This window comes from Bos taurus, chromosome 18 (genome assembly GCF_002263795.3).
Source record: "Bos taurus isolate L1 Dominette 01449 registration number 42190680 breed Hereford chromosome 18, ARS-UCD2.0, whole genome shotgun sequence".
NCBI lineage: Eukaryota > Metazoa > Chordata > Mammalia > Artiodactyla > Bovidae > Bos > Bos taurus.
The window spans coordinates 25,258,741-25,274,279 of NC_037345.1; the positions used below are offsets into that span (position 1 = coordinate 25,258,741).

Sequence of the window (15,539 nt, forward strand, 5' to 3'; positions counted from 1 at the left end):
CAGGAACTTATGTCATCATGTGCCACCTTTAGAGGGGCTTAGGTGTCTCTTCTCTTCCAAGGAGACCGTTGTTCTGTGGAAGAAAAGCTATGACTAACCTAGACAGCATTATTAAAAAGCTAGAGATATTATTTTGCTGACAGAGGTCCATATAGTCAAAGCTATGGTTTTTCTAGTAGTCATGTATGGATGTGAGAGCTGGACCATAAAGAAGACTGAGCACCAAAGAATCGATGCTTTTGATCTATGGTATTAGAGGAGACTCTTGAGAGTCCCTTGGACAGCAAGGAGATCAAACCAGTCATCCTGAAGGAAATCAACCCTGAATATTCATTGAAAAGACTGATGCTGAAGCTCCAGTACTTTAGCCACCTGATGCAAAGAGACTCATTGGAAAAGACCCTGGGGCTGGGAAAGATTGAGGGCAGGAGGAGAAGGGGACAACAAAGGATGAGATGGTTGGATGGCTTCACTGATTCAATGGACATGAGTGTGAGCAAACTCTGGGACACAGTGAAGGACAGGGAAGCCTGGCATGCTGCAGTCTGTGGGGTCACAGAGTCGGACACAGCTGAGCGACCGCAAAAGGTATGGCCAGCATGAGAAAGCGCAGTGTTTGGCCCCAGCTTCGGAGGACACTTGCCTCTTCCTATAGCTTAGGCCTCAGCCCTGGGCAGCACTGTTCACCCACACAGCAGGGGCTGAGGACTTGGGGGGCATCGGCCTGAACCACAAGGTAGTTGTTTGACAAAGCATGTTAACATCTCCACCCAAAGAAGCTGTTTCAGGGTGTCAGAAGCCTAGATGAGGATTTTGTTTTCTCTTAAGCCTCAAAAGAAAATAGGTTGGTCCTCCTTAAAAATGCTCTTCTTATGGCTTGATCCTGCAATGACTATAATTTATTATTCAAACTCTGAGGCACTGGAGAGTAAAAAGGGATGCAGTTAATTGTCATCCCAGGACAACAGGCCCAAACTAGGCCTAGACCGGGCCAGCTGGGAAATGGGTATCTGACTTAACCTACCCCCTCCACTGCCCCTCTCCCCCAGAGAGGAGCTCATCCACAATTGTTTGAATCTAGTTACACTTTCATTGTTCCCAGTTTTTTAAGGTGGGACCAAGGGGTGCCCAGAAATGCCTGTGGCTTGTTATTCAGAGCATGTTGTGCTGTAGTAGGAAAATAAGCTCAGGGGGACCCCCGCCTGCTGCTCCCCCTTCTCTCTACTATCAGCTCCACACACTAAGCACCTGGATTGTCTGATCTCTGAACTTCACAAGCTATCAAGGTAGGTATATCAACCGATTGTTTGAATCCTCGGATGTGAAACCCACAAATACAGAAGGCCAACTGTACTGACTTAGGTTGCGGCTTCCTGGTGTTTATAAGCATCTCTAACTATGATTCCCCAACTAAGTTCCAAGTAAGTTCTTCGGTCTTTATTTTTGTAAAAAACAAAAAGTTACCACCACGCACAAGGCAGCTCACCAGCAAGGCCTTACTTTCCCTCCCGTCCCAGGTGCCTAATTAACAGCGTCAGGGAGGCAGTCAGCATTGATGTTAGTTTCCCCAAAGGGAAAATGAGAAAACAAGGGCTTGGGAAAGGGAGGGAAGCCTGGATCAGATTTTCATCACTGAGAGTCTCTTAAAACTGATTTGTTTTAAATAACTGGTACGTTCGAAAGGCAGGAAAGGAAAACCATGCTGTCAGAATCATAACCCTTTCTACATGCTTCCCTACAAGTGAACATGTTGGCTTGGGGGAGGGTCAAACCAGAATTAATGTTTTCAGGAATCAGAATGGTTTCATGGGTTTGCTCAGCTTTCCCAGAACAAAAACTAGGATAAATACTTGATGCTTGTTAGGCTTATTCTATGGTGAGTCAGGGGCTGTGGGTGTAGAGTTCACTGTTAGTGTATTTAGTGCTGGCGAGAAGGCTAGGTCTCGGCCTTGGACACGAAGTCCTAAGGACAAAGCAAGAGAGTCCTGTATCCCCCATCACCTTCTGAATATGGAGGGCAGAGAGGACTATCTTGGCTGTTGGCCTGTCTCCAGGCCACATGACTGCCAGAGGAAGGGTCCTGATTCCTTGGGAGTGTCGGGTGAGCCCGAGGAGCCTGATGAGCAGAGATGAGCATGCGTAGTCTCTTCCAGGCTGACTCTGTACAGGGCGCAGACTTCAGGCTTCTGGAGCCACCTGCACTGGGAGCAGGCTGTAGCCTTCCGCCCGCAGTGGCCCACGGCACAGGTGCTTTAGGCATAGCCACCAGCCATCTGACTGGTGGCTGCATTGCTGCCTACTCCTCGCCAGGCCTGGAAGCTGAGGAAAGCGCTCACTCCGTAGGCAATCATCACTAAACACGAAAAGAACTGAAAGAGAAGACACAGAGGTGAGTCTGTCTGAAGCACGGCATGTGGGGCTGGGGGCCACAGCAGTGAAACACAGAGGGTAGGCACAGACAGGGGAGCCAGAGCCCCTCAATTAACCGAATGAGCCACACCAACTCGTGCTTACCCGTACAGTCATTTAATGACTATGAGGCTGATGGGTACCAGGTTCTGGGTACTAACTTTGCATTAACCATACAGGCAAGGTGTGTCAGACTGAGAGGGAAGCCTGAACAATATGCCAAGAGTGACAAACGGGTAGGAGCTGCTGTAGACACAGCTCCGGGATTTTGTTTTTTAAAAGGCAACATTCGAAAGCTGCCCTAGGAATATTATGTAGTTCACATTCCAGAAGTCTCCATGTCTCTCTTCTGGTGACTGAGTTCACAGATTTCAAAACCATCCTCACCAGGAAGAATGAGGAAGCCCAAGTCCTGGTCTGGTCCTACCCGGGGCTCAGTCTAGGTGAGTCCCTTCACCGCTCTGAGCCTCAGTTTCCTGGCCTGTCAAAAGGGTTGGCAGTCCCTCTCCCCCCGACCCTCCTGTCTTCACACATACAGGGAGTGGAAGAACACTCATGGGTGATGCATGCCAGGTGTGTGGGGGTTCTGACACTTTACCCGACATGGAGCCCAAGTTTGGGTTGCCTAGGAGAACCTGAGTATCTCCCAGATAGTTTAAACCAAAGGGTTTTTGCCCATGGCTTTCTCAAAGGTGGATGATAGCTTCTAACAGACTCTCGAGGAGACATACAACCCTAGATCAGTGTGGCACAGCAAAGTTCAACAGGTGGCCCAAGCTTCACTTGCCAGCCCAAAGCGTTTCCCAAGCATTCTGGTTCCTCGGGGTTAATTTTGCTGTTCATTTTGGACACCTGGTGGCTCAGTGGTAAAGAATCCACCTGCCAGTGCAAGAGACGGGTTCAGTCCCTGGATAGGGAAGATCCCCTGGAGAAGGAAATGGCAACCCACTCCAGTATTATTGTCTGGGAAATCCCATGGAAAGAGGAGCCTGGCAGACTGTGGTCCATGGGGTTGCAAAGAATTGGACTCAACTTAGTGACTAAGCAACAACATGGACACCTGTGAGTCCACTGGGAGCTGGAGGGTTACTGAGCATGTGTCAGGTGCCTGGCCTGGGGTCAGGGAGCAGTGGGAGTCCAGGGGCATAGACCTCACTTTGACCCGTCTCCCCTGTAACTGCTGAGGGTGCCCCAGGGAACCATACTCACGGAGGCTGCTGCACGCTGGTTATACGGCTGGCTGCCCTTCAGGGATGTCAGCTCAACCGAAGCAGAGCAGGTGATGAAGGCCGTGATGTAGAGAACAGTGGCACCCACGTTAAATACCATTAACTGGGGGTTGGGGGAGTGGAAAGAACAGGCTTAAGACATGAGACTCTTATAGTAACTATGGAACTTCCTGTTCCCACTGACACATCCCTTCAGTAGCCAGAACAGGGACTAGAGCTTGAGGAGGAGGATGGAGACCGCATGGGTTTTTCCCACTACAAGGGCCTCCAGAGACAGAGGTCTACACAGGACCAGCCTGGAGGCCCTATGAGCAGAGAACACAAACATACTGAAGGCTGAGAGATGGGGGGCTAAAGTGATCTGGCTGGAACATCAACAGATCCACGTGGTAAAACTCACTCCTGATGGCAAGAGGCCAAACCGAGCCTGTCTCTGAGTACTCCAGCTGAAGGGCCTGCTCCTCCGTGGTGGCTCCCCGCCAAGCCTGGTCCTTCTCATGGCCCCTGAGGGCTTGGCTCTGAGGCTGACCCCGAGATGGGGGGGCGCTGGGGGGCCCTCACATCCCTACCTCTGCCCCCAGTGGGAAGAACCTATGCCTTCTGGCCACATCCTAGGCTCTAGGCCCCACGTCAAATGCCATGGTAAAGACCCTCAGCTGGCTGGCAAGGAAGGGCCCTGGGCTAACAACCAATCTCAGGTCCCATTTCCCTAGTGCTTGGTCCCTGGAGTCAGTTCTTAGCAGATCTCTTAGCCCAGCCAGACAGCAAACTGATGGCCCTCGGGCATGTTTGGTTTATCTCATATTTTTAAAAAACAATTACCAACATTCTAAAATTAGATTTCATATAAAAACTAAGATTTCATATAAAACTTTCAATCTTAAAATATCAAGATTTGGCACCTGCATTCCCACTAACAACAGTTAGAGCTGAGTAGAGGCAGCTTCCTATGGACCGGTTCTCCAGAACCCCTCCTGACCTACTTTACTCGTATGTCTTTATGGCCTCTTGCCCGGCCCTAAAGGGAGCTTGTAGTCCCCATCCCAGAAAAGCCCAATTTGGCAATCTTAACTCCGCCTTATCTAGGAGTGTGAGGCACTGCCCTGCCATCATGGCCTGGGAAAGGAGCCTCTCCCATCAGCAGCTGTGACTGGAGCCCCACAGCAGTGCTGAGAGACACCAAGGCCCTTCCATCTCCGGAGATGTCTTTCTTCAAGGCTCCTAGGACACAGGGCAGGGGTTGGACCCCGTCCAGGAAGTCAGGCCACTGCCTCGTCACCCCAGGATCTTCCCTCCTAGCCCAGTGCCCACTGCAAACACCACCTGGCTCCTACCAGTGATGTCAAGATCTAACAAACCCGGTCTGTCTTGAGGATGACTCACGTTTCCTCAGCTTCAAAAGTCATTGAATTGCAAACAATGCTGCCTAGTCCCAGCCTTGCTTGTCTGACAATCACGTGCCTCTCTCGCCTCTCTGCTCGCTGAAAGCCTCAGACCCCAGCTGCAGGGGTTTTCCGGGCTGGAGAGAAAAAAAGCCCCAGCAGTTTTCTCTGTGTCTGGCCAGGGTACTTCCTATGGACACTCTCAGCTCTGTGTTCTAAGGAGACTGACCTGGGCAAACTGAGGACACCACCCTCTGCCAGGCTGCAGGGGCCTCACCCTGCGCCCAGCCCATCCTGCACACACCAGCCCAGCCTCGGTGACTCCTGCCAGCTCATCCCAGCCTGCAGGCCCAGGGCTGCCGGTCTGGGCCCAGCCAGAGCCACAGCACCCCCAGAATCTAATCCCGACTGCCCACCCCCCAAAAAGGAAAAATATTTTCAAGATCCCAAACAGCATCTCACTTGTACTCCCTCCGTGGGAGAAAGTCAAGCCTGAGTCATCCTGGATTCAAAGCTCTCAGCGCTCAGAAAAAATGGACACCTGAACCATTCATCCTCCGTCCCCCATCCCCATTCAGTTCTACAGGCCAACGAGGACTTCAGTCAACCCCCAGCCGCCACTTCTCACTTAGGGAAGGTCACATTGTCACAGCCTGCCCAGAGGCAGAGGGGTCAGCCCAGAGCCACCCCTGGGGCTCCTATCCAGACTCACCACCAGCGGCCAGGGCACCATGTACAGCTTCATGTGCAGCTGAAACAGGTAGAGGACAAAGAAGATGATTGTCACCAGCCAGAGGAAGACAGCGACGAACATCACCCAGCCATAAGACGGATACAGGTGGTACGGAGTGTCAGCAATCAGGGCCCACACCAGCAGCCCCAGCACCTGGAGGGGATGAGACAGAGCCAGAGTCTCCCAGAGTCCCCATCGCTCAGGCCGAAGGCCACAGAGCAGTTTCCAGGCCTTCACCATGGGGCGCCCCCTGCAGGACACATTTCTCATTGGCCCGAGAAATATTTATTTGGCTTTTACCACATGTATACAAAGCCCTTGCCTGGTAACTTACCTCCTTCAGACCCCAGCTGAAATGGTACATGCTCCAGGGAACCTTCCCTACTTCTCCAGTCTGGGCTCCAGAGCCCTCTTCTGGGCTCACATGGCCCCTCAGGCACCACCCACCCAAGACAAATTCTGTTTCCTTCCCCAGACCAGAAGCCACAGCAGCACTGCCATCCACTCGGCTGCCTCCAGGGTGAGACCCCTGCAGCCCTGGAGAGGGTGGTCTCCCGGGCTCATCCAGTTCCCCAAGAAAATGACTGGCTCATTCATAAGTGCATGCTGGCACCCAGGACAGGACCCGAGCTCGGCCAGGGGCTTAGGAAAAGCTGCTGAAAGAAAGATGAAGTCACCAGCACATCCCTGAGGCAGGGACACAATCACAGAGGCCCGGAGGTACAGTGACATCTGCCTGGAGCCCCACCAAGCCCCCTCCACCCAACCTTCTCTGACTCTCCTAACTGCCCCATACAGGTGCTATCATCCCTGCCTTCCAGGTGAATCTGGGCCTTGGAGAAGCAAAGGGACTAGCACACCATTTGTATATGGCAAGGTGGGCCCCAACATCCCGGAGTGTGCAGAGTAGCTAACACCACGGCCTCCAGAGCCGACTGCCTGAGTTAAAACCCACTCCTCTTGCCAGCTGTGTGACATTGGGGCAACTCACAGCCACTCTGTGCTGTGTTCACAGCACAGAGCATGAAGAGCATACTTACTCTATAAGGTCAGTGCCCATGAGGGTTCATGTATATAAAGGAACTATTCCCAGCTGAGGACGCCGTGCTGCAGGGAATTCTACACAGGCAGGTTGGCTGACCCACCTCAAGGGCATCCTGGGGAACTTGGCAGAGTGGTACCTTACTTGCTCAGGAGCAAAACCCACCTCTGCCTGCTGGTTTGGAGGACAAAAATTTCCCCAGCTTCCCAGATGAGAGAGCTGTCACTCATCCCAGAGCAGCCAGAAAGGGTCCCCTAAAGTGAAAGATATTCAGTCATATCCGACTCTCTGAGACCCCATGGACTGTAGCCTGCCAGACTCCTCTGTCCATGGGATTCTCCAGGCCAGAATACTGGTGTGGGCAGCCATTCCCTTCTCCAGGGGATCTTCCCAACCCAGGGATGGAACCCAGGTCTCCCACATTGGAGGTGGATTCTGTACCATCTGAGCCACCAGGAAAGCCCCCAGAGAGGGTCCCCTGCCAAGGACCGAAAGGGAAATTTCTGTATCAGTCCCCCTCCACGTGTGGGGCAGGGCAGGGCAGGGGTGACCCTAGCTGAGGCCTGGAGTCCACGAGCCCCTTTGACAGCTTTCCTTCCCCCCACCACCGGAAGTGAGAGGTAGAGCCCTGGGCTTGCCAGTCAGCTGCTGGGCTTTCACCCTGCCTGTGTGGTGGGAAGTGTCCCCACCTCTGTGCAGCTCCCCAAGGCACCTCTAGTCCACCCGCTAGAACCCAGACCCCTGGGTTTTGGGCATCGCTGTGTCTCCAGTGCCCTGCAGTGCCGAGCACATAGGACCTGCTCAGTAAACACATGCTCAGGCGCTAACAGGCCTCAGCTTCCTTATCCAGGAAATAGGGGCTAGACACCCTTCCCGCACAGGTGCTGTGTGTTATAGGAGGACTCAGGTCTGAGTCGATAATATGCTCCCAGCCTTGCCTCCCCCGACGCACGGGTGGGAGTGGGAGACTCGGGGAGGCACCCTCTTCCCCTTCTCTCCAGGTTTTTGCACCCACCCCTCTTCCTCTCCTGGGGGGGAGGGGTGAGTTCCCAGGGATGCCCACCTGGCACTGCACCCCGCCAGCCTTCCTGCCCCACCTCCAGCCTCTGGTGCTCTCCTTCAGCCACCACCAATAGACCAGGTGGCCCTTGGGGCCCAGTGTGCGGTGAGGATGGTGGGGCAGGGAGCAGGGCCTTGTGGGCAGTCACACCACTGGAGGGGAGTCCTTATCCATGAGGACCCAGAGTCAGGGTGTCTCAGCCCAGACCCCCAAGCTTTTACCACTCATCCTTCGGACAGACACTGCCCTAAACAGACACATCAGTGGGGCCAAGAGCCCCCAGACCCAGGGGAGTCACTGCTGGAAAGGAGAACAGACACCCCTAAAGCAGCAAGGCGCAGGACCCTTCCAGGGGCAGACAATTATCTCCTTGTCTTTTTTTTTCTGGCCATGCCACTGCGCGTGCGGGATCAAACCCATGCCCCCACAGTGGGAGCGTGGAACCCTAACCACTGGAATTCCAGGGAAGTCTCTAATTATCTCCTTGCTTTAAAGTAGGGTCCTTATGGGCCTCCATGCCATCGTGTTGCCTGGTTACAACTATCTGAAAGGAAGTTAGAAAATGCAGTGAATTAAAAATCACGAAGGGAATGATTTGGGTTTACGTTAATGTACACTTATCAATTGGTGGTGTTATCACTCATGGGCTTGGTCACAAATAACCACGTAATGCCCTCTGGCTCGTAATGTGCCAAGCCTCAGGTGAGCACCTTCCCTTTTATTTCACTGATTTTCCCATAACCCTTTCATTAGGCTTATTTATTAGCCCCATTTTTCACAGGAGCTCAGAGGAAAATGTGTCCATGGTCATCTGTGGTCACCCATGAGTCAAGGACAGGGCAGGGCAGGACTTGAACCCAGGTCGACCCTTCTCTGAAACCTGGTCTACTAAGAGTTACTTAGTGATGTACAAAAAATGAGGACACTTGGGCTGGCTCCGAGGGGTGAGGCCCAGCTGGCATCCCGGCTCCCTGGTCTCTGCCTCTCCCTCCTGCTCAGCCCTGATTTCTAGATCAGCAAGTACAGCCTCTGGGAGACAAAGCTGCTGGAATAAGCAGTGAGAATATCTGGCATCCCTCTGGCCGTGCCTCCCTGGCCCTGTGCCCAGGGAGCCGCCTCGGTTTCTGCTCTCCAACAAGGAAGGTCCATCTGAACCTGACAGACTGGTTTTTCCCGTCCCCTCACCCCCAGCCCCAAGAATCTGCCAGAGCACCCCAGTCCAGGATAGGGCACCCCCGCATGTGCTGACCCTCTGCTGGCCATGGGAAGCTGGGCCCAGGCCTCATCTCTAGAATGTGCAGGAGCTGCTGGACCCTCCCTCCTGCTGTGGACCCACAGTCCAGCTGGAAGAGGCCAGAAGACTTGTCTTACAGTCCAGTCCAGAACGGTAAACCCCACCGTGCAGGGGAAGCAGGGGAGCGGAAGGCAGAGGGCAAGGCAGACAGCCCTGACTCTGCCACCTGCCCGCTGGGCTTCGTCCAGGTCCTCGTGCAATTCCTAACACCCGCTTTCTGAGCACAGGCCCCACCGTGTGCCTCCCTCTGGGTTCACTCATTCAACAAGTATCTGTTGTGGGACTTCCTGGGTGGTCCAGTGGCTAAGACCGTATGCTGCAATGCAGGGAGCCCAGGTTCGATCCCAGGTCGGGGAACCAGATCCCACAAGGCACAACCAAGAGGCCCCATGTCACAACTGAAGATCCTGCATGCTGTGACTAAGACCTGGTGCAGCCAAATAAGTAAAAACTTTTAAAAAATTGTAAAAGCCAAACATCTGTTGAGCACTTACCACTGTGTGAGCAGTAAACATGGGAAGCCCTGCTCTCCCAGAGCTCTCACTCTACAGCTGGGTTGGGGGTAGGGGAGTCAGATAAAACCCGAGTACACGAGGGAAGCACAGGAAATGTGTTATGGGGGAAAATTCAGCTGAGAAGGGATAAGAAGGTCAAGAAAGATCTCACTAGGACATGAGAGCGGATGTGGGGGTGGATTGGGGGGGGAGTTGGCAAAGGGAAGGAGCCAGGTGAGAAAGAGCAGAACTCTGTGCTTTAACAAACGCTCGAGGTCCCTGTCTCTTGCCCCCATGTTCCTCTGTCCCCATGCTTCTCTACACATACACCTGTGTGTCTTACTCTTCAAAGACTGACACAGACACACACACATAACAAACATGCACAGAATGAAACCTCACCCCTTGGCCCTTCCAAACACTGAGGCCCCTGTCATGCCTCCCCAGGCACCCCCTGCAGATGAACCAAGAGAACTGTCTGGAAATCCTGAAGGAAAAACATATATATATGCCCTTTCCTTCTTGAAAACCTAAAGATTTCAGATGAGGGATCTTGTCTTTAAACGACAACTCCCCTGGTGACTCAGACAGTAAAGAATCTGCAGGAGATGGAAGTTCAATCCCTGGGTTGGGAAGATCCCCCGGAGAAGGAAATGGCAACCCATTTCAGTATTCTTGCCTGGAGAATTCCATGGACAGAGGAGCCTGGTGGGCTACAGTCCATGGGGTTGCAGAGTTGGACATGACTGAGTGACTAACACTGTCAAAAAGGTCACATTTACACATGCTCCAGGACGTTCGCGCTTCCAAAAATTTTTTTCTCAACTGGATAACAGAGATTTTTTTAAAAACCACCTGCTGAGTCAGAGAGGAAAGGGATTAGTCACAAATGCCTGACCATGAGGCATTTGGTTGGGGGCAATCAGTTGGGGGGGGGTGCAATCCAGGGGCTGAGGTTCTTATAAGAGGGAAGCTGGACATAGAGACACACACAGAAAGAACATCATGTGAAGATGGAGGCAGAGATCCGAGTGATATGTCTCCAAGCCAAGGAAAACAAAGGATTCCTGGCCAGAAGCATGGGACAGACTCTCATTCAGGGCCTCCCAAAGGAACCAACCTTGCCAGCACCTTGACTTTGAACTTCTAATACTGTGAGACAATAAATTTCTGTTGTTTTTTAAGTGACCTAGTTCGTGGCAATTTGTTATGGCAGCCCTAGGAAACGAATACATCTTTCTTCGCTATTCTTTGAGGCTAAGAATGGCTGTTATGATCTGACTTAACTGGGAGATGTTGGCATTAACTGATGAAAAGTTGGTCTATTGACTCCCTGGGTTCAAGCTCTGGCCCTGCCAGCTTACAAGCTGTGTGACCTCCTGCAAGTTGCTGAGCCTCTCTGTACCTCCCTGTGCTCATCTTCAAAATGTGCCGACCTTACAAGGGTAGATGTCAATGAAGTAATGTACGAAAGGCACTCAGACCAACACCCAACACAGTCTTGACACTCAGTACAGGCCCTACTGTCATCATCACTTCGAGGGGTTAGAACCTGGGCTTTCCAGTCCATTCTCTGCCTGGCTTCCTGCAGTGGATAGGGTAGGAATAGCATGTGCAGTTCCTAGGGGTGTGAGGCTTGGTGAGATGAAGGTATTTAACCTTAAGCACCAAGCATAGTTCCTGGAAGATAAGGGTCACCTCCCCACACCCACCCCACCCCCACCCATCAGTGTGGCCCCTCCCACCTTTCAGATAAGGCAGCTGGGCTTATCCAGAGGTGGTGGAGATATGGAGGTGAAGGGGAGCAGAATGCAACCCAACCCCACCCTAGGACTCCTCCTGCAGCTACACTCCCTCCACTCCTCACAGGCTAAGGGTCCCAGGGCAGAACCTTCACCCATTTAGACCTCAGCCTTCCCCTCTGTACAGCAGAAGCAGGGAGGTCTGCTCAGCGTTCTCCAAGGCTCTTCTCAGTCTGAGCCCTGACACTCCTCAACTCAGGCCTCCTCCAGGGGTACCTACAGCCTTTCCTCCCTCGTACTGACTGAAAGGACTCTACCAATCCCAGGAGCACTCGATAACTCCTCTCCTGCCCCAAGACGGTCACTCAACTCTCCTTTAATATTCTCCATTCTCTGGGCCGAGTAAAGCCCTTGAGATTTGTTGGGTGGCCTTACCGTTGTTGTTCAGTCGCCAAGTCATGTCCGACTCTTTGCAACCCCATGGACTGCAGCATGCCAGGCTTCCCTGTCCTTCACTATCTTCCAGAGTTTGCTCAAACATACTTACATTGAGTCGGTGATACCATCCAACCATCTCATCCTCTGTCCCCTCCTGCCCTCTATCTTTCCCAGCATCAGGATCTTTTCCAATGAGTTGGCTCTTCACCTCAGGTGGCCACAGTATTGGAGCTTCTAATGAATATTCAGGGTTAATTTCCTTTAGGATTGATTGGTTTGATCTCCTTGCAGTCCAAGGGACTCTCAAGAGTCTTCTCCGATACCCCAGTTTGAAAGCATCAATTCTTTGGCACTTGGTCTTCTTTATGGTCCATCTCTTGTAGCTGTACATGACTACTGAGAAAACCATAGCTTTGACTTTGTCTATATAGACCTTTGTTGGCAAAGTGAATGCTCTGCTTTTTAATATGCTGTCTAGGTTCATCATAGAGTCACCTAACTTTTTTGGCTTGTGTTTTCATCTGACACATAAGAAGCTTGGGGACATACCCCAATGCTGGTCACCTTGTTAGGGGAAACACACCGACTGAAACCAGCCAAACTGGTCAGGCACCACAGTAACTCACAGCGCGTGAGTTATTTTACAACAGGAGGTCCTGGTAAGGAACACAGGACTAACACGCCACCACTAACCAGAAGAATTTGGGAAAGGTCAAAAGGAGATGTCACCGCTCAGTGTCCGACCACCTCCCAGAATCCTTCTCACTGGCACCCGTCTTGGCTGAGCAGTGCATGCACCACCAGAAAGGACCCTGAATCAAGAGTGATTGGCCAGAGACAACGAATTGGCCTAGAAACGAATTCTGTCACCATCAAACCCGAGATCACAAGCCACATGGCAAAGCAGTTCTGGGTTCCCTTACCCTCCTGCTTTCCTCTTGGACGCCCTTCCCAATAAAGTCTCTTGCTTTGTCAACACGTGTGTCTCCTCGGACAATTCATTTCCGAGGGTTAGACAAGAGCCCACTCTTGGGCCCCGGAAGGGATGCTCCTTCCTGCAACCACCTCATAGGCATGTCATGCAGGTAAAGAAAGGAAAAAGTGAACAGTTGTAGAGGTTGTGAGTGGCTAGGAAGGCTGTTAGACAGCCTGGGGCTTAGAGGGAGCAAACCCGAGTTGGGGGGTGGGGTGGCAGGAGAGGGGACACTGTGCCCCAGAGCTAACATTGTGGTTTCAAACTCAGCAGCCACCGAGGCAGGCAGGTCACAGAAATGACTAAGGTGGGCCAGGGGAGGTCTGTGGAGCTGAGAGCAACCAGCTGATGTCTGGGGGAACACAGGCCTGGGATAGCCAGAACTTTTTTTTTTTTTTTGGATTGTACCCACCACACAACATGCAGGATCTTAGTTCCCCAACCAGGGATCGAACCCGTGCCCCCTACAGTGGAAGCACAGATCCTTAACCTCTGGGCCACCAGGGAAGTCCCAAGAAGTTCTAATTTTTAAAGATATATTAGAAATCCAAAATTCTACATGAAATCTTCAGTTTTTTAAACATTGGTAATGAAACCAAATGTTTTGGGAACAATTTGAGGGCGGGGCCCATCCAACAGCCCCCAGGACTCCCTTCTCCCCACTGCACCTTCCAGAAAACTGAGGTCCAGGGGACCACGTGAACCCTTCCTGGGGTTTCCCCGCACAGGGATGCATCTGGGCAGCTCAGGACACTCAGAACTTGGCCTGGCCCGGCCCGGCCTCCACCCCCGCTCTGGCCCTTCTCCCTATGGTGAAAGGGACTTTATGGGGACAAAAAGCCACCCATTGTGTCACAGGAGACAAAGGCGCAGGGGACAGAGGCGCCGGGCGGCGGGGTGCCACCACAACTCCACACCCCACCTCCTCCCCTTGCAGAGGGGTAGGCTCCTTGGAATTCCCACTGTGTACTCTGCAGGCCACGCCAGGGCAGGTTCATAACCCAGCCTGGGGCCAACTGACCAGGTCTGGGCTGTTATCTAACTCTGCCAAACCTCCCTTTTGTCACCTGAAAAGCAGGCACAAAAAGTTACCACATCGAGTCACTGAACAAACTCTCCCCCAAGGGCCCACTCTGTGCCAGGCGCTGTTATAAGCATCAGGGAGTGTGGGGTGGGGGGAGAGAGCCAGGCAGCCAGGGTCCCCACCCACAAGCACGCAGCTCCCAGCCTGGGTTGCCAAGGAGGAGGGGGAGGAGGGGAACACTGACTCAGGGCCTGGGTCACCTTCAGGGCTTTCCAAACAGAGCCTTTATCACATTGCTTCTTATTCCTGAGTCCTGAGTTAATTAAAGATGAAAGAGACCTCTACACCCCTACCCTCACAGCCCTGCCACCCCCAGAACCCCCTAACTGGGACCTCCAGCCCCTGCATGCAGACTGAATGTCAAGGAGCTCACTGCCACCATCTTCCTCTGGGGTCTGTCTTGGGGTTCTAGAAAAACCTTCCTAACCTGAAGCTCAAGCAGCACTCTGGGGCCAGAGACTAAGCAGGTCCCCTCCACATACAGCCCCAGATGTGTGGAGGTAGGTGGGGGCCCCCTGAGGCATCGCCAAGGCCTTCCTTCCCTGGGTCCCAGAGGCAACAGCAGCACAGCCCCTCAGTGAGGTTCCAGAAATTTAGACCCTACCTGCCTGCCTTCCCACCCTCCTCCCTTCCCTCCACTGGGGTCTCCTGGTCTCCCCAGAAGGCCAATCTGTGCCTTCTCCCCAGCACAAAGACTCTTAACAGCCACACAGAGCTATCCCAGGAAGGCCTTAGACCCCTTGAAAGCCCAGGTCAAGTGCAACTCAATTCCAGCCCCTCCCCCCACCCCGCCCCAGTGCTTCACTCCCAGGAAGCCCAGCTCTTTACATAAAGCACACGGCCCATTTCACAGATGGGGAAACCAAGTCACTTGGAAAAGATGAACCTCGCCCAAGGTTATGCACAGTTAATGGTGGTGCCAGTTCTGTGACTCAGCAGATAGAGAGATGCCCAGTGGGGAACACAATTCCAAATCCCAGAAGGTAGGGACATTCCCTGGAGACTAACTGGGAGGGAATATCAGTGCCCTGGAGGTGGGAGCAGAGAAGGGGCAGGGGCGGTCCTTGAACCCTGAGGGGATGACAGAAGCAATGTTTTCAGCACCCTAGTCTGCTCCCTGCCATTGGCCCTCCAGAGAGAGCTGGCTGCAGGGATCACAGGCACTTCACAGCCCCATGAGACCTGGCCTCTCTGCCTGCTGGGAATAGGGTTGGGGTGAAACCATTTACCAGACTGGGACTTGAACCCATGTGCTGGAACTCGAACCCAGCCAAAACCCAGCCTGGGACTTGAACCCACGTGGCTGGGACACTAACCCAGCCAAAACCCAGTTTGGGAAGCAGAAGGGAAGGTCCATCTTCTGTAATTCTGGATACCCGATCTAGGGGCCCCAGGGACAAGGGAGGCTCCTTGTTTTAGTCTACATGGGCTGAAATCCCTACGTAGCCATCTTGATGCAGAACTGCTGTAACTGGTTCCTTAGCCTTCTTATGTATCTTCTGGATGATGAAGCCTTTTTTGAACCAGCACCAGGGTACATAAATATGTATAAATGACAAAAGACTCAAAAGGCATGGTCAAACATCTGATTACAGTGTATGATAAAGTTGGTTACGATAACCAGAATTACAAATGATCATATTTAACATAATATACCAA

The 15,539-nt window shown here is 52.7% G+C and overlaps 1 protein-coding gene across 1 annotated transcript in view; it reads right to left on the reverse strand.

Moving 5' to 3' along the window:
* Positions 1-1,422: 1,422 nt before the first annotated feature.
* PLLP (plasmolipin) overlaps positions 1,423-15,539 on the reverse strand; it is a 30,076-nt gene continuing 15,959 nt past the window's right edge. The window contains exons 2-4 of the mRNA NM_001099123.1: positions 5,733-5,906; positions 3,619-3,741; positions 1,423-2,369 (exon numbers count right to left, since the gene is read on the reverse strand). Coding sequence (NP_001092593.1) covers positions 2,253-2,369; positions 3,619-3,741; positions 5,733-5,906 — 414 coding nt within the window. The 3' untranslated portion in view covers positions 1,423-2,252. The remainder of the gene's footprint in view (positions 2,370-3,618; positions 3,742-5,732; positions 5,907-15,539) is intronic.